Genomic DNA, 19,124 nt, shown 5'->3' with positions numbered 1-19,124 from the left:
GCTCCTCCCACACGTACGTCTTAAGGATGAACAGGATAGGAACCAACTAAGCTCTGGCACTAGATAGATAGATAGATAGATAGATAGATAGATAGATAGATAGATAGATAGATAGATAGATAGATACTTTATTCATCTCCAAGAGAAATTCACAATAGCAATAGCAATAGCACCGAACGAAAACTTGTTTTTTTTGGCACAGAAGGGGAAACCAAGAGACTAGTAAAATACTCCAATCACATAGAGCCGCTTTTTAATTTATGCTTTATTAAAAAAAGTAGCTACAATAAAAACAGTTGGATTGATATATTTGTTCAAGTTTGTTATTATTATTATTATTATTATTATGAAAAATAATTATGGTAATTTGGGCCATTTTCAGATTTCATTATTTATAATTTATTACCACACCAAAGTACCAAAAATTGGTACCATTGAGTACCGATATCGATTCACAGGTAGTGCGTATCGGTACCCATCCCTACCCACCAGTGCACTGTTGATACATGTACTACTTCATTTCTCAGGATGTGTGCAGCCGTTAGCGTTACAGAAGTACTAATTCACTGTCTTGTTTCTCAGAATGGACTTTGATGATGAAGACGGGGAGGGGCCAAGCAAATTTTCAAGGTAAGACCCTCGACAACATGGTCCTGCCTGACATGTTTGTGTTAAAGAGATCATGCAGTCATTGTTTGAGGGTATCAACTGGCACAAAACTTGGGTGCATTTATATTTCATAACTCTTCTAACTACCGTGAAATTTGCCTGGAATTGAGAATGAAACAGAACCAAGTCTTTCCTTGGTTTAAAATTTTTCTCCATTTGTGTCATCAGTGGTACCTTAGAACTCTATAACTGTGACACATTGTACTCATTTTGTGTTTTATGTCTATAGCTCGTTGCTATGCAGTGTTACTGTCTCACTGCATCTCATTATTTAGTCTCACCTTTTTGCTCATCTCAAGTTTTTTCTTTTCCCTTCATGCTGTGTAGTAAATGTTCTTTTTTTTGAGCGGACGTCACAGTGCATATCTACCAAGAACTGTGGGGATAATGGGAAGGAGGAGCTGCTCTCTACTGGCCAACCGAGGAACTGCACTCATTAAATTGGATGTATTCTATGTGGTCAATGTGAGAACAGATACACTTTCACTGATCCTCAACTTTAAACATTTTTTTTTTTTTTCTGATTTTGAAATTTACCGACAGACTCAATGAACACTAAGTAGTTTAATGTGCAAAAGACTAAAAGCTGCAGTAGTAATAGTGACCCATGTGTTCCAGTGCCAGTAAATGTTGCTGAGAAGTGCAAGGTCCACACATCAATATGTAGAACAGTTTAGTTGATTTTTTAACAATATTGAACAATATCACTGAAAATCTTTTCATTTATTTTTGTATTTTTTTTTAAACCAATTCTATTAAATCTCCCCCATGCTAAGTTGATTTCATTCTAGTATTTCCCATGTTAAAAAGCCTAATATCGATTTCCATTAAAGCTGCAGTATGTAAGTTTTTTTTGGCATCATTTGATCAAAAATCAACAATAATCTTTGATCATATTGTAATTTAAAGTGTTCTGAGAGGACTCTCGACCTGTGCTCCTTCTCTTAGCTCTGTATTTCAGCTTTAGAAATCCAGGGTCGTGACGCTAGATTTCAGCCAATCCAAAGAGATCTTTCTACAAACAGAGCTCTCCATGAGCTGTTTTGAGCATCACAATTGGCTGCTCGACTGAAGTCAAGCGTGTTCACATCCCATCGATAGTAAAAGTCTCTATCGCAGCATAAGGCACAACAGTTACACAGCAAAGCAAGCGGAAAAAGGATGACCTACGTGGAGAAGCAACAGTCTAAAGCACACTTGTCAAACTGAAGGCCCGGGAGCCAAATCCAGCATTTTCGAACATCCAATTCGGCCTGCAGCAGAAAGCAAAAAAGAGAAAAACCATGAATCGTGTAAATTACCAACTAATTCAGTTGTAGGTATCTCCAAAATAATACACAAATTTAATGAAACGTCACAATATTAGTTGAACTTACATTTTCCCAATGCTTATCTCACATGATGGAATTCATTTTTAATCTCAAATTTTTAAAATAACTCAATTCTTCCAAAATACATCAATTTTCTTTGAATTATTTCACAAAATGTCCCCACAGTACATAAAAATTGGCCACAGAATCCAATAAATTCATAGTGAAGTTTGTGCAGGGAATGATATCTGTCACTTATTGATTTGATATTATCAGTGCCGTACATATTTTATCATTTATTTATATGTGGAAGTGCAAACAGTGACACCCCTGGTCCAAAGGGTCAAATTTGGTCCATTGTAGCATCCAATTCTAATTTGGCCTGCAGGAGAAAGTAAAAATGACAGCAAAAACATAAATCTCACAGATTTCCTGGTGTTTATATCGCACGATTGCAGTCATTTTCAATGGTAAACAGTTGAAAAACTCAAATTATGACAAGAATATTTCCCCTAATTAAATATAAATTGGTCACAATATCTAGGAAATTAAAAGTGAAGATCCTGTTTGGAATAGTATTTTTCACTTATTACTTGGATATGGTCACTTTCGTACATATTTTGTATTTTATGTATACGTAGAAGTGAAACTTTGGCACAATAATTTTGAAATTACTTGTTTTTCTACATAAAATCTGTGGCCCACTTGAGATCAAACTGCTCCGTATTTGACCCCTGAACTATGATGAGTTTGACGCCCCTGCTCTAAAACATCAGAAAACCTTCCAATAACACAAGATAGAGTTCATAGAAAAGTCACTAAGAGCTCCACAGTCGTGTGTGTTCACGAGGGAGGGGAGTGTGAAGCGTGGTTATACCAGACTCATGATTCTACATACTGCAGCTTTAAATCATGGTAATTAGCAAATTATCGCTAAAGAAAACAAAAATAATACTGTTCTTTAAACCAAGACATGTCAGTGGGTAAGTTTAGAGAATTTTAACCAGAGAACAGCTAGTCAGCAAACAGAATAGCGCCAGGGTTGGGGTCAATGACATTTTTCAATTACAATTACGTTTTCAATTATCCAAGTTCAATTACAACACAGTTACAATTACTTTAACTCGCAATTTTTCCAATTACAATTAATATTTCCCCTCTGAAAATGACTGTTAGGTTTGCAATTACTAAAGTTCAATTACAATTAATCACAATTACTGAGCCTTCAATAAATAAGCCCATAAAACTACACCTTCCAATTGTGTTAGCTTTCTGTTAGCATCTCTTATGACAATGGGCCAGTTTTGACCCATGTCTTAAATCAGCTGTATAATACACTAAAACATATTATCCATCATCTGATTTGTTTTTCACCTCTTGGTTACATTGAGACTTTTTTCTGTCAGTGTACCCCAGATTTCATTTCTTTTTGTGTTTTATAAAATGATCCTCAAGAGAACTGACGGGTAAACTGGATAAGAAACTTGTTTTAATAATTGTTAACTCCGTATGCCTATGTGTAAGTCATAGAACATGGTTCCACAGTTTTGTTTTTAATAGAAAATTTCATGCAAATTACAATTATAAAGTCAATTATCTGACCTCAATTACAATTAAATTATGATTACAGCATATTTTTCAGTTATGATTACAATTGTAATTACATCATAGTTTTAATTAATTATCAATGATGCGATTACAAATACAACCCTGAATAGTACCCCAGTTACTTTGGTGTCATTTTGAGGTTTTGCTTTGCTAACTGTGATCATATTGTTCTCATCCCTGTGTCACACGTCAGAATGTCACCACCATCGCATGTAAAGCATGTGGACAGTGGAGCTGCTTGGTTCTCTCTCTGTGTGCGTCTCTGTGTACTCTATTACATGAATGTCCCCTCTGTCCTTGGCAGGTATGATGATGATGATCAGATTTCTGGAGGGGATAAGGAGAGATATGCCAGGTAGGCCAAGCCAGCCTGTGCTTTCAGAGGATAGGACTCAGGGACTTCACAGGAAACTGGTCTTTTCTGACCCTAGCAAAGTCTCAGGCCATGGTCAGCACATGTCCAGCTATCAGGACATCATGTCGCCACAGCTGTCCCCATCTGAGTCCTACTCCAGTCCAAACAGAGATGGTTATTATGTTATTTAAATAGAACATGAGTTTTATTTCTTTTTTTTTTTTTTGCACGACTCATGTGTCTGCTTAATAAAAAATATTGACAATATAGAGGGTTAATAAAGATTAAATACATTAAATATATGTAAGGAATAGAAGATCACTAACTAGCAACAATAAATAAAGCAAAAATAATGGCACATTAAGGTTGTATTAGTACAATGGCATATTAGCGCCACATTAAAATCAGAAAAAAACTATTTCAAGATTAAAGTCGTAATATTTTGAGAATAAAGCCATATCTTAAAAAACTTGTAATGGTACAGCACTCAGAATTTGCTGTTGAAGTTAACACATCTAACAGCATTACCCCTGAAGTCAACCACTTCCAGCCACATCCTTCTTCACTAAAGAGGTTGTTTGCTTCAATCAGTCTGGTTGGTTGGTTGGAACTCAAACATCTGCAAAGTGTGTTTAAAGTGACAAAAGTGTATTGATGATGGGCCAAAAGGCTTATGATTTCATTATGTGTGGTCACTGATTCAGGAAAAGTATCTGTTCTTATTCTATTGGATCTAAGTGCTGCATTTGACACTGTAGACCAGAACATTTTGTTGCACAGATTGCAAACATGGGTTGGACTAAATGGAAAAGTAATGCAATGGTGTAAGTCCGACTTTGAGTTATTTTGTAAGCATTGGAAACTTTGAATCTGACAGATTACCAATGTCCTGTGGGGTTCCACAGGGCTCTGTTCTTGGACCCCTTCTGTTTAGTCTTTATATGCTTCCTTTAGGACAAATTCTGCAGAACTGTAAGGTTGATTAATGACACACAACTATATCTATCACTGAACCCAGACTATGGTTCCATTGAGGTGTTCTGTGACTGCTTTGAAAAGGCAAACTTCTGGATGAGTGAACAATTCCTTCAACTAAACCATGACAAGATGGAGGTGATTGTCTTTGGTAACAAGGAAAAGAGGACTGCTGTCAGCAAGTATCTTGAGTCTCGATCTTTAAAAGCTAAAGACCAAGTCAAAAACCTTGGTGTTCTGATTGACTCAGATCTTACATTCAGCAGTCAGATCAAATCTATCACAAAAACAGCTTCTACCATCTAAAGAACATCTCCAGAGTGAAAGGTTTAATGACTCAGAAAGATCAGGAGAAACTGGTCCATGCTTTTATCTCCAGCAGACTGGACTATTGTAATGGTCTTCTGACAGGAATCCCCCAAAAGAGCATCAAACAGCTACAGCTGGTTCAGAACCCTGTAACACAAGTTTTAACCAGAATAAAGAGGTCATAACACATTACTCCAGTTTTAAAATCTTTACACTGGCTCCCAGTCAGCCTCAGAATAGATTTTAAAGTTCTGCTGCTGGTGTATAAATCTGTGAATGGGTTTGGTCCAGAATACATCAGTGAGATGTTAGTCAGATATGAACCCAGCAGGTCTCTCAGATCTATGGACACAGGTCAGATTGTGGAGCCCAAAGCTCACAGTAAACGTGGTGACACTGCTTTTAGTTGTTATGCTGCAAAGAGTGGAAGAAACTGCAGCAGAGCTGAAGTCAGCATCACGTGGGAACATTTTGAAATCCAAGTAAAATGCTCTTCTTTTTCTCTGCTGCATATGACTGAGATTTTTGGTCACTTTGTTGTTGATGTAATATGTTTGTTCTTACTGTTTTTTAGGCTGTTGAATGTTTTCTGTTGCACTTTTTGATCATGTAAAGCACATTGAATGGCCTTGTGTATAAAATACAAACAATATCCTGTTTGCATTTCTTTTTTATTGAAATATTACAACTTTAATCTTGAAAAAATATGGCTTTAATCTCATGAAATTAGGATTTTATTAAGATACAACTTTATTTTCATAAATAATACTACATTATTTTCGTACTGCCCGGAAATGTATTTTATTTTAATGTGGCCCTAATTTACCATCGTATATTAGAAAAATTACATTTTAAAAATTAAAAAGGTATTTTTTCCATCTTTTTTTAGAAGAAAGATTAAAAGGGGAAACTTACTGTTGCTGCTACTATATTTTGTCCTTTGTCATTACAATCATTTAAATTAATTTAACTACAACAACAACAACAACAATGTTGCATTCTGGGCTTTACAATTTCATGTGAACCAGGGTTGGGGTCAATTACATTTTTCAATTACTTCTATTTCTATGGGATTATTTATTAAAGGCTCAGTAATTGTTATTAATTGTAATTGGACTTTAGTAATGTAGTAAAAAATATATATATATATATTGTAATTGGACTTTAGTAATTTAGTAAAAAAAAAGAAAAAAGAAAATGGTAATTGAACTTTAGTAATTGAGAGTGCATTTTTAATTGACTTTCAGAGGAAGAATAATAATTGTAATTGTAAATGAAAAATTTAATTGACTCCAACCTCGTTGTCAGGCCATTTTACCTGAGAGGAATATTTATTTGACACTAATTATAAACTATGATCAGATCACTATTTCATTTGCAGAAACGAACCCACTCCCTTTGTGTTCCTGTCTAACTGCACGTGTCTATTATAGAGAGAACCACAGTGAGATAGAACGACGCAGACGCAACAAGATGACCCAGTACATCACTGAGCTGTCAGACATGGTGCCCACCTGCAGCGCACTGGCCCGGAAGCCAGACAAGCTCACCATTCTGCGTATGGCCGTCTCCCACATGAAGTCCATGAGAGGCACTGGCAACACCTCCACCGACGGTGCCTATAAACCTTCTTTTCTCACCGAACAGGTAATGACTGACCATCACTTAGTTGATAATTAATAACAATTATGACGTAATTATAATTTTAATTGTATTTGGAAAAAAATCTGTAGCTGTAATTGGGTTCAGATGATTGACTTTGTAATTGTAATTGGCATGGAAATTCTAGAAAAACAGTCAGTACCAAGGCATAAAAATGGAAGGATTTGGGAATTAAAAAGTAGTTCAAATATGATGAGCACACTTAAACTGGAGTGATAATCTAATAAGGCATGAAAAATATATGGAAAAACACCATAATTTCAGAGATAAAACTGTATATAGCAAAGTTTATAAAAGGAAAAAGATTTGGCTTTTTATTTTCCAAATCAGAATCAGAATCAGAAGAGCTTTATTGACCAGGTACAGTTTAGAACAATACAAGGAATTTGACTTGGTAGTTGCAGTGAAAGAAGACACATCAAAACACCGGCGCAGCCATTTGCGGCGCCCACATATTTAGCTGAAAAAGAGATCAACAACAGGAGGAGAGGAGGGGTGAGGGGAAAAAAACTGCCAGTTTGAAACTGATTTCCCTAAACCAGGAAAAAAAACTGCCTCCGCAAACATAAATGTAAGCATGACACAGTCAAACAACTCGAGACAAGGCATGTGGGAAGGGTTGGGTGGGAGGTTGGCTGGGGGAGGGGGTCGGGTGGGATTCCATCAGGATTCCAGCCGTTTGGGGACATGGGCGTGCTGCCAATAGGCGCTGCAACCACGCCTCCATTCAGCTGCGGATGGGAGGTGGGGAAAGATGGCTGACGAGGCATTTGAAGTTGAAGACCTGTAGCTGCGTTACTGACAACCAGATGACGTGTGGAAAAGTTCAGCATCAACAGTTCCAGGTGGGAATGTAGGGAAGGAGCGGGGGGAGGGAGTGGGTGTAAGAGCCGCCGTCTGCAGAAACTTCCTGGTGATAAGAGTTGAGACAACCTTGGCTTTAGCCTTGACTGGCTGGGGAGCCGAAAGGGAGATAAGCAATGTGATTTGATACAGGCTATGTCAATTTCCAATAGCCTTCTGTCCTGGGTCTCTGCTGTAATCCAATGATCTAGTTTCCACTTCCAAGCCGGGTCTCCAACTTCTCCAAGTTGTTATCCATAACGCGTAGACGATCCAAAAGCAGCTCTTGCTTGCTTTTGATATCGATCAACACATGAGTCTGAGTGTTCAGAGCCCTGCTACATCCTTCAGAAATCACTGGCAGCTTTTCCAAAACAGTCGCCAGCGTAGTACGGACTTTTTGATAGATTAGGAAGCCACCAGCTCCGATCAGCAGCATGCCTACTATCATTATTCCAATCATGTAGATGTCCTCCACGGAAAGGATGGACAGACACACAACTCGCCACTTGTTCCAAGGGTCAAGTATGTATCCAGCCACAAATGTCCCGCTTGGACATGCGGGTTCACCACCCCCGGTTCTTTTCGTCGAAAAAATCTGATCGATAGCACTGAGAGACCAACTAATTAGTTCCATTATTCCGGTTTTGGATGAGTTGCAGAGAGAGGCTCTTGTTAGGCTCACAGGACCAGACAAAGCAGCAGCTGGGAGAGAGATAATAATTGAAGGGAGGGAGAAACAGAGAGTGCGACTGTCCTCGTCGAGAGAAGCAAGAAGAAGTCTAGGGTATACTGACAGAAAAAAGGCTCAGACACTCATATCAACAACATTAATACCAATATTTTCATTCATTAGGAAGCCTAATAAGGTAACCAAGAGGTGAGAAACAAATCAGATGATAGATAATATATTCTAGTGTATTTTACAGCTGATTTAACCCATTATCATAAGAGATGCTAACACAAGAGGAAGGGTACTCTTAATCTTGAAATATTGTTACTTTAATCTTGAAATATGACTTTAGTCTCATGAAATTAAGTTTTTTTAAAGATACGACTTTATTCTCATAAAATTACAACTTTATTCTCAAAATATTACGACTTTAATCTTGAGTGCCCAGATTTTTTTTATTGTAGTGTGGCCCTAATACTCCGTCATAACAAACAAACCTTTAAATCCAAATGATAAGGGGATTTCCATCCACACATCTATTTTCTGACCCACTTGTTCCTTCGAATTTCAAGTCTTCATTAATAAAATACAACCTACAATGTGTGTGTTTGTTTCCTCAGGAGCTAAAACACCTGATCCTGGAGGCAGCTGACGGCTTCCTGTTTGTGGTCGCTGCAGAGACGGGCCGAGTCATCTACGTGTCGGACTCGGTGACGCCCGTGCTGAACCATCCTCAGTCTGAATGGTTTGGAAGCACTCTGTATGAACAGGTCCATCCTGATGATGTGGACAAGTTAAGGGAGCAGCTCAGCACTTCAGAGAACTCCATGACAGGTAAGACCTGCTGTTATTATTATGGGGAAATGTCATTTTAAAAATAAGTGAATTTGCATCTAAATATAAGCCACACTCACTAAATAAAAAATAAATTGTACATGTCACAAGGTGTCAGTGAACCACATCAAACCTTGTTAAACTACCTCACTCCTTAATGCATTTTAGCTAGAAGTTGATTGCACTTTACTTTAATAAAACATACTGAGCACTTTTATAGATGTATGTGGTTACTTGAAAAAAACTAATATTTTAACAACTTATAGGAGCATAGGGCAGGATTTGAGAAAAAATAAACATTCATTTTGAGTTATTTCCCACACAGTTCTGCAGACGTGAAGTCAAATGAAACAATTGAACAGGACAAGGTAAATGGACTTGATTTTATATAGCGCTTTATCACCACACTGAAGCAGTCTCAAAGCGCTTTACATATCAGCTCATTCACCCAATCACTCTCACATTCAGTGGGACAGGACTGCCATGCAAGGCACTAGTCGACCAACCGGAGAAACTTAGGGTTCAGTGTCTTGCCCAAGGACACTTCAACACATAGTCAGGTACTGGGATCGAACCCCTAACCTCTCGATCAGAAGACGACCCACTACCACCTGAGCCACGGTCGCCCTGTGTATATTAATTTGTAACATACTGTAGTAAACTGATCTATTGGTTTTTGACCTTTGTCGAGTTACGTGGTCCACGATCTTTCTTTGGTAACACTTTACTTGATGTGTTACACATAATGCTGACATGAATTAGCATGAATTAGGTGTCATGAAGACTGTCATTATGTGTTGTTCGTTACCCTAACCCTAACCCCACGAGATCCCTCCACCTAACCCAAAAATTCCAGCGTAGCTCCAAAGGTGTCATAATTTAGTCATAATTTAGCAAAAGGTCTCACAACAGTTAATGACAGCATATATCAGCCTTATGAATAAAACTTCAAGTAAAGTGTTACACTTTCTATTACTGGTTAAGTGATAGTGAAATAGTTTAACATTTAAAATTTTTCATTAAATTGTATTTTTTTGCCACATACAACACAAAGACAGAGACAGTTACAGAAAAAACTGCCATAGACTATAAAACAGTGTGTGTGCATGTGTGCAATATTATCATAATTATAAAAATGATATTGTTCTGTTAGAGGGTGAGGGGAGGAGACAATAACAAGTTAATAATAGACAAATATGTGGGGGAAAGGAACAATATACAATATATATATATATATGTATATATATATATATATACAAAATTGATATAATAAAATGAAGAGAAGAGAGGAAAAAGAAAAAAATATGTACACTTTAAGGAAGGGGGATCAATGATAGAGCCTTACATAAATGACCAGTAGGGATGGGCGATATTGACAAAAAAAATCATCCCAATAATTTCTGGTATTTATCACAATAACAATAAAAATCATGATAAATATTAACTATAAAAACTTTTTAAAAATTCACAACTTAGTGTAAACAGGTTCTTTATAAACACAAATAAATGTGAATACGTCAACATTAGACACATTAAAAAAGGCTACAATAACTGCTGACTCAAAGAGTTCATGAGCTGATATTTTATGGAATTCATTTATGCATGTGGGTCACTCTATTAGTGCAATTGTATGTAATTCATTTATTTCCTTATTTGAAAAGCAAAAATACCTCTATTAGTGTTTTTACTGTTATTTTGTTTCATTTATCTGATAATGAGTTACATAAAGTTATGATTAATAAATAACTCTCTGATTTCCTATAATTAAACCAGATCAAGTTAATGATTTAATCATTCAGTATATTTAGGTGTAATAATCTCAATAGTTACATTAGTCTAATAGGACCAACTTTGTCTGTGAACACGTGAAATATAATTAAAAAAATATTGCGTTTCACACATTGGGACGGATTAATAGTGACATTAATATTTATGCTAACATTTATTTCACACAACGTGTGACATGTCTGTGTGTCAGTGGGTTAGCTTAGCATAGTTAGCTTTAGTTGAGTTTCCAGTTCATAATCGTTGCTACAGGTTCATCTCTGTCCCCGTGTTTGTAGAACTTTGGGTGGATCAGTGGAACTTGAATCGGTTCCCTTTGTTTGATGGTTGTCTGGTTTTAACCAAGTAGTGATCCATGATGTATCACAGCATAGTAGCGTCAGGTAGCTGAGATGAACACCTCACACAGACAGATGGCGGTGTGTGAAGGGGGCGGCGCACGTCAGAGCTGCCGTAAACAACGTTCCGCTCCAGAGAATAATAAGTTGTTGACAACAAACAGATGCAGTTTTGACTCGTGGAACAAGGATTTTTTTAGGGCATTCTTAGCTAAATTGAGGGACAAATGGCCTGTGGCCCTCGCTAATTTCCGACATGGGAATTTATAGTTTATATCTTACCAGTGAGAATGTTTTTGACGATAAATCATAAACGATAAAATATCGTACATTCCTAGTGACCAGCTCCTGCTGCTGCTTAGCATTTGAAGCTAGTGACGATGGATACATATTTAAATAAGCAAACACTCGTCAAGTGGTGCTCAGCCCAAACGTGTTAAACTGTGAAAATATGATGACATCATCTCGAGCTTGAAGACCAAACTGTGTTGTTTGCTTTTAGGTTCTAACAAATAAAGCCATAAAGTGAAGCTAGCCAAGCTAAAGCAGCATCACATTACAAAAGAAGCCAGAGTTCAAAGACAAAACAAATGATTTATTCCAGTAAAAATGTGTGGAATACATGCGTGGGAAAACATAAATGATGAATTTGGCTACGACTTTAGAAAAAGCACAGAGGGCTTCTTATTCAGTGGCTCAACGGATCGCTAAACATAAGACATCAGGCTCAGTTGGACGAGAACAGCAGTGGAAATGTGTGAAGTTGTGTTTGGGAGAGAAGCAGCTCATTAATTCAAAGTTTATAATTGACACTATGAGGAGAAGAAATGAAAAAGTCTCAGCTGACATTTATTCACAGCTACTGGATAGACTGTGTTTATGTGAACAATTTTCCATTCAGTTAAATGAATTAACAGAAGTTTCCAGTTCAGCTCAGTTTGTTGTTTTGGCTATCCCTGGGACTTTCAGTTCTGCAATGAGTTCCCAGGAGCCAACCTGATCCCGCTTAACTTTAACGTGACTGTAACGCTTGTTTGTTTCTGGTGTATTGCTGCTCAGTGAGAACAGCAGCAGCTTTAATCAGTTTTACCTGCTCAGAGCATTTAAACAACATCTAATCAGAGCTACAGAAGATCGAGACCATCGATGCCAGGGATTGTAGAGTCTAAAACATCGTAGGTTAATGATAGATAGATAGATAGATAGATACTTTATTCATCTCCAAGAGAAATTCACAGTCTCCAAGAGAAATTCACAGTCTCCAAGAGAAATTCACAATGATGACTTCTAATACTTTAAATAATATACTTAATTAATATTCCGGCCCCTAGTGATGAAATAACTGATGCATCCTTGCGTCCCTTTATTTTTGTTTAATCATTATGGTCTGGAATGATGTCATCAGCATCACTTAAATTAGGTTAATTAAAATTGAGTTGATCAAAACTTAAAATAAACCTGATCACATTCAGTAAACCATTGATCCCTGAGGAAATTGGGTGACATTAATTGGATGCGGGCGGTGCACCTAATGAGCAGTCCCCGGAAACATATTCCCTTAAAAAGATGTTCCGGTGTCAGCGTTTCATGCTGATTCTGTCCATTTACGCGTTCGGTGAATTCCGGTTTCATTGGTCGATTCCGTGATTCCGTCCACGATTCCGTTAACAGGGATTTTATAGAGCCCTACATGGTCCAAAGAGTGGATGAAGAAGTCCAACTATTTAGAAGCCTTCCTACCATCCCAACCAAAGACGGCGCCACCCTCTGGTGGTGAATGAAGAGGCCACAGACATGTTGCCAACAGTCTCAGCTTCAGCTGACAAATATCTTTGTGTCCAAGCATCCTCGACACCATCTGAAAGGGTGTTCTCCACAGCTGGAGACACCCTAAGTCCAGAACCATCTTGTATAATTCCTGACAAGGCAAACATGCAAATTTTTCTGCGCAAAAATAGTTAATCTACCACAGTTGATAAGTGCAGCTGTACTTTTGGTTAATATGTTCTTTTTTTTTTTTTTACAGAAGAGTTATTTGTTTTATGCCTGAATTAGTTTGGATCATATTGTTCCAGTTTAAAAGGAGCACTGTAAATATTCTCAAATGTTTGTTGCCAAAGTTTCATATGTTGTATATATTATCCAGTGAAAACTATCTGTACCTCCCTTACCTGGTGGATTAAAAGAGAGCTGATATCCCTCCAGGAAATTAAAGAGACAAAGATAATAATAATAGAGTTAAAGCAAACAAATCCATTTGTATTATTTCATTCCCTCACCCAATGAGAAGTGGTAAGGAATGGAATCATTAAGCAATATCGATAATGGAATCAGAATCACTGAATTGTTATCTATTCCCATCCCTAGGAGCTATTACGTCGAGTCTGGACTCTGAGTCAGAATACAGACACGACTGCTTCTGAACAACTTTATGCTATTTATTGTTTCCTTCTATTACAAACTGGATGATTTTTACCAAAAGGAAAACTCTGCTTTGTCTGCCAGTTTTCCTTACATGATCTTCTCCATCAGCCTCAGAGTCTACAGCTGTGATTGCTCTTGAACAAACATAATGTGGATATTTAGCAACGTTATGCCTTTTATTATTTCCTACTTATAAAAACTGGCTCAGATATCTTACATTTTTAAGCTTATTGTACTTTTTATACGCTCTTCTGACCGTAAATGCCCGTCAGCACTGCTCCCCGGTCCAGAAACTTCAATTTATTACCAGTATTTGATTTTTATTTCAGCAAACTTCTAAATTGTAGGCATAGAAAATAAAAACAAATATTTAACAGATGTATGACGTCTGCTGTCACTCGCTCCAACGCATTTTCCCTCCCCTAAAGCTGTCAGAGCTTTCCCTGTCTCTACAATTTCTGAAGCTTGAAAAAAAAAAAAAAGCACCAAGCCTGGACTAAAACTCTCAGAATTTCCACACAGTAAATTACAACAGGAACACAGTTCAACAAAATAGTTAATCTATTCCTAACACAAGAGAAACAAGCAATCTACGAACATGAAAATAGAATAAATAAAAATAAAATGATGTTCAGTGGCTGTTACAGTTCAGTCATTCTGCTGTAGGGGTGACTGTCAGTAATATTCTGCCTCTCAACACCCTTTCAATGGACACATGTGCAACTGACTGATAAATCCACACCGAGCGCAACGCCGCATTGGCCACACCCTCAACTTTAAATGAAAAAAATTGTGGCCTATACACCGTAAAATACATTAGATTGAAATGTTCAGAGAACAGAACGTTTCTATGGCATGTAGGGGTGCAAATAACAGTGAATTCTGTTTAATTGTTTTGAGGATTATAAGTGATTTTGCTGAGTTCTTCCAGAATGTGTTTTTAAAGTGACTCTTATCAAAGATAAAACTTGAATCCTTGAGTTTGTGTTTAAAGATAATGTACATTTAAAAAAAAGTGCTCACTAGAGGGCAGCATTGTTCCATGATGGTCATCCCTCAGTGAGAGCAATGTTTTCAGTTAATGCCTTTCATGGTACAATAACTAAACCAAGTTAGTAAATTGCAATGAAGCTTTTCAATGTTTATTGTGTTGACAGGTTTTGACTTTGTGCTGTTTATCCCTCCGAGCGACTGGAACGTGTACAGCACATTTTACCAGTGCAAACCAGTGGCTGTGGAGATGTATCGGCTTGTTTGGAGATGTTCGGGTGCTGAGAGCAGAGCATCAGTGCAGCCTGTGTCGATAATAAGTTTTATTAGTGCCTGAGGTTTAGATGAAAAGAGGTTCGACTGAAGGTAGTCTCTGTTCCAGATGATGAATGGCTTCTATAGTTGGGAGTGTTTCAAGCCATTTGTTCTTCTAATTGCTTTTTTTGATCGCCTTTAAAGGCCGCTAACAACACTCTAGAAGGAGAATGAAGTCGAACGAGAGTGAGATCTAGACTTTTGAAAAGAAGGATGAAGTAAAATTTGAGCTGTAATGTTTCTTCACTTGTGTAATCTTAAACTGTTTTGAGAATGTAGGTCAGTGGTTCAGGATCTCTTCGCTTTATTTAGGCTATAAGTGTAAACATGAGGCCTGGTGACTGAAGAAAAGCAAACTAGTATCTAACGTATTAATCTTCCTGTTAGTGGAGCTATTCAGTCAGGTGAGGAATGACACATGTGGGACCTCCTGTCTTTACCCCTGTGATGTGATTATTCCCGCCACAAAGTGTGAAGGGGGATGTAAGTTTGAGCTCCGTCCGTCCGTCCATGCGTCCGTCCGTCCGAGTTAAAGGAGACAGCTGTTTTCAGAAACCGTTTAAGATAGGATAACCAAATTCAGTGTGTGGCTTCAGGGTATCAATATCTTGATGGAGTTCGAAATTGAGAATAAATTTTGTTTTTTTTAACCTGTTCGAGGTATCTTCAAAGGGGACAGTTTTTCTCATAAACCATTTAAGATACAATAACAAAATTCACTGTGTGGCTTCAGGGTATCAATACCTTGATGGAGTTTGAAAATGAGAAGCACTGAATTATTTTTCCCAGAGTTATTGCCCTTGTTCCGTTTTTTGGACTTTGTTCGAGGTATCTTTAAAGGAGACAGCTTTTCTCAGAAACCGTTTAAGATACGATGACCAAATTTGGTGCGTGGCTTCAGGGTATCAATACCTTGATGGACTTCAAAAATGAGAAGTGCGCAAATTTTAAAATATTTTCAAAGGGGACAGCTTTTCCTAGAAACCGTTTAAGATAGTTAGTAATTTTATATTCTGATATGATAATATTTTCTTATGTATACATCTAAGTTAGATTTAGGACATTTAAGAAAAGATTGTGAGTTATAATGATAACAAATCTGGCGTTGGATGTTGATGACTATGTCTTTTTATTTGGCTGTGTTACTTGTGACATACAGTAAATAATAGGCTAAAGCTTACAGTAAGTTTCCAAAGTGGGGTACGCAAATTGTCATTAGGGGTACGTGAACAGATAACAAAAACAGCGTGGCAACATTGGCAGCTAGAATATGAATCTTCCAGCAGTCAGGAGCCTCCATGCATTGCCAAAAATTACACATTGGTCTGATACTTGCCTTTGTAAGACTGCCCTCTAGTGGTGACAGAGAAATAAATATAACAATAGCTACATTGATTTGATGCTAGCAAAATGTGCTGTCAAGAATTTAGCTGCCCTTTGCAACCACATCCTATTGAGAAATTGTATTATTTTTCTATTGTGTGCCAACAGATTTTATATTACCTGGATTAAAGTCCTTCCAGAGCCGAAAAAAATACCTTCTCAACAAAGACAATAGTGTATAGAATTCTATACAGTTAAAATAATGTAAAATAATTTTATGAGTTCATGGATTTGAAGGGTTACAAAAATTAACTTGAACTTGATAACACGTGATCATGTCAGTCAACACATGCTAATTGCTAATTTCTTGCAACATATCAAGCGTGCATATTAAGATGGCATGTTGGCAGTTAAATAAATCTCTCCCCAATAACATCTCTATTTTCTTCCAGAATAGTCTTTTAGTTATTTAAGTTATCTTACCAGGGATTTAAAACTGAAGGCTAGCCACAGGTGCAGGAAAGTTGATGGTCAGTAGATGTTGCAGGAGGTGAAGCAGGAAGGTGGCAGTTATTATTGCACAATGTGATTTATTTTTAACAAATTGTTTTATCATCATTTTATTTGAAGTTGATGTCATTTATTATCAATACCCTCTGTTAGAAATGACAATTAATTTTTCATTCAATTTTCAGTCAAAGAGCCACATGAGGCTCCAGAGCCGTTGGTTGCAGACCCCCATTCTTATTGATAGGTTGCAGACCCCTGATGGAGGCAATATTGTAATTTTCTATATCACCAAAATAGAAAAGTCGATATATCTTGAATCTCTATATGTCGCCCAGCTCTAATCGTTTGCTCCCTTGTTTTTGTGTTAACAGGAAGAATCCTCGACCTGAAGACGGGAACTGTGAAGAAAGAGGGACAGCAGTCCACCATGAGGATGTGTATGGGCTCCAGGCGCTCCTTCATCTGCCGCATGAGGTGTGTGTTTGTGTCATTTTATTTCTGTTTGCATTCAGGTCAGACCTGAAATATGACGACATGAGCATGTTTCCAATTGTTTTAAGTCACCTTGGTGTTTGGATTGACTCAGATCTGACATTCAGAAGTCAGATTAAATCAATCACAAAAAAAGAGCTTCTATCACCTAAAGAACATCTCCACGGTGAAAGTTTTCATTTCAAGCTGGTCCATCTTTTATCTCCAGCAGACTGGACTATTGTAATAGTCTTCAGCAAACAGCTTCTGCTAATTCAGGACAAAGAGGTCAGGGGTCATTACTCGAGTTTTAAATTATTTTTACTGGCTCCCAGTCAGCCTCAGAATAGACTTTAAAGTTCTGCTGCATTCTGTGAATGGATTTGGTCCAGAGTACATCAGTGAGATGTTAGTCAGATATGAACCCAGCAGGTCTCTCAGATCTATGAACACAGGTCAGATAGTGGAGCCCAGAGCTCACAGCAAACATGGTTACGCTGCTTTTAGTTGTTATGCTGCAAAGAAGTGGAACAAACTGCAGCAGAGCTAAAGTCAGCATCACATGGGAACATTTTTAAATCCAAGTTAAAGACTTTTCCTTTTCTCCACAGCTTATGACTGAGAAGGAGATTTTTAGTCTTTTTTATTGTAGATTTTTTACTGTTGATTTTAATGTTCTTATTGATTTTTAAACTGTTAAATATTTTCTGTTGCACTTTTTAATCATGTAAAGTACATTGAATGGCCTTGTGTATGAAATGAGCTATACAAATAAATTGGCTATTTTAAATAGCAGCAGTTAACTTTAAAGATGCAGAACATTGTAGAACTAGGGCCCTCTTCCAGTTAGCTAGGGCCTTATTGTGCCATTTTTGCTTCATGGATTCTCCCTTTCTACTTAAGCCTTTTCACTGCGTGCCTTCATTCAATACGCTCTAGATGGAACAGCCCTGAAATGTGGGTGTTCCCTGTCAAACCTGGCCCTACGTGTATTCTTCCATGGACTTAAACATATTTCTCCCTACGCACATCTGAGGCTGGAATAAGTCCAAAGTCCCAGAAGGTACAACATATTGCACTTGAAGTTTGGATGCAGTTACAATCTGCACCTACCATCCATCTTCTGCCGCTTATCCGTTGTTGGGTTTAGGAGGCAGCATCCTTGGCAGGGAAGCCCAGACTTACGTCTCCCTGGCCACTTTGGGCAGCGGCTCTACTCTAAGGCCCTCCCGGATGACTGAGCTTCTCACCCTATCTCTAAGGAAGAACCCAGCCACCCTATGGAGGAAACTCATTTCAGCCACTTGTACCCGCAATCTTGTTTTTCCGGTCATGACCCAAAGCTCATGACCATAGGTGAGGGTAGGAACAATCTTTGCCACGTACTAATCGCATTACAAATGAGAATTCATGGATTATGGATTTAATTCTTCATATATTTTTTAAGATGGATTGTCTGCTTCTCCATGGTAACATAGGATAATCTGCACAGTTTCTCCATGTTTGCGATTTGTCAGATGCTGCAAACTCCACCCCTTTTATGTGAGCGTGCACTGATCCAGGTTTGAAAACCCTTGGTTAAATTTCAGTGGCCAGAGCTTTAATGCCCCTTTAAGTCAGAATAAAAGTGAAATCCTCTTTAAACTTACCCTGTAAAATTCTAAGTGAAAATGGCCATTCTGAATTAAACTTAAATCTGAATTAAGTGGCTGGTTTATTCTGATTTTAAT

The 19,124-nt window shown here is 37.6% G+C and overlaps 1 protein-coding gene across 5 annotated transcripts in view; it reads left to right on the top strand.

Annotated features, from left to right (window-relative positions):
• The window catches only part of arnt2 (aryl-hydrocarbon receptor nuclear translocator 2), a 102,098-nt gene that overhangs the window by 16,754 nt on the left and 66,220 nt on the right, over positions 1-19,124 (top strand). For 2 of the 5 annotated variants that reach the window (XM_028473664.1, XM_028473655.1), the window contains exons 3-7: positions 583-630; positions 3,892-3,942; positions 6,660-6,873; positions 9,025-9,238; positions 17,295-17,397. In XM_028473664.1, the coding sequence (XP_028329465.1) occupies positions 583-630; positions 3,892-3,942; positions 6,660-6,873; positions 9,025-9,238; positions 17,295-17,397 (630 nt within the window). Of the gene's footprint in view, positions 1-582; positions 631-1,049; positions 1,135-3,891; positions 3,943-6,659; positions 6,874-9,024; positions 9,239-17,294; positions 17,398-19,124 lie in introns of those variants that run through there. The other 3 variants (XM_028473684.1, XM_028473675.1, XM_028473690.1) reach the window with 2 other exon arrangements.

This window comes from Gouania willdenowi, chromosome 3, assembly GCF_900634775.1.
Source record: "Gouania willdenowi chromosome 3, fGouWil2.1, whole genome shotgun sequence".
Taxonomy (NCBI): Eukaryota; Metazoa; Chordata; class Actinopteri; order Blenniiformes; family Gobiesocidae; genus Gouania; species Gouania willdenowi.
The sequence above is the reverse complement of the archived record's forward strand: the minus strand, read 5'-3'. Positions and strand labels throughout refer to the sequence as shown.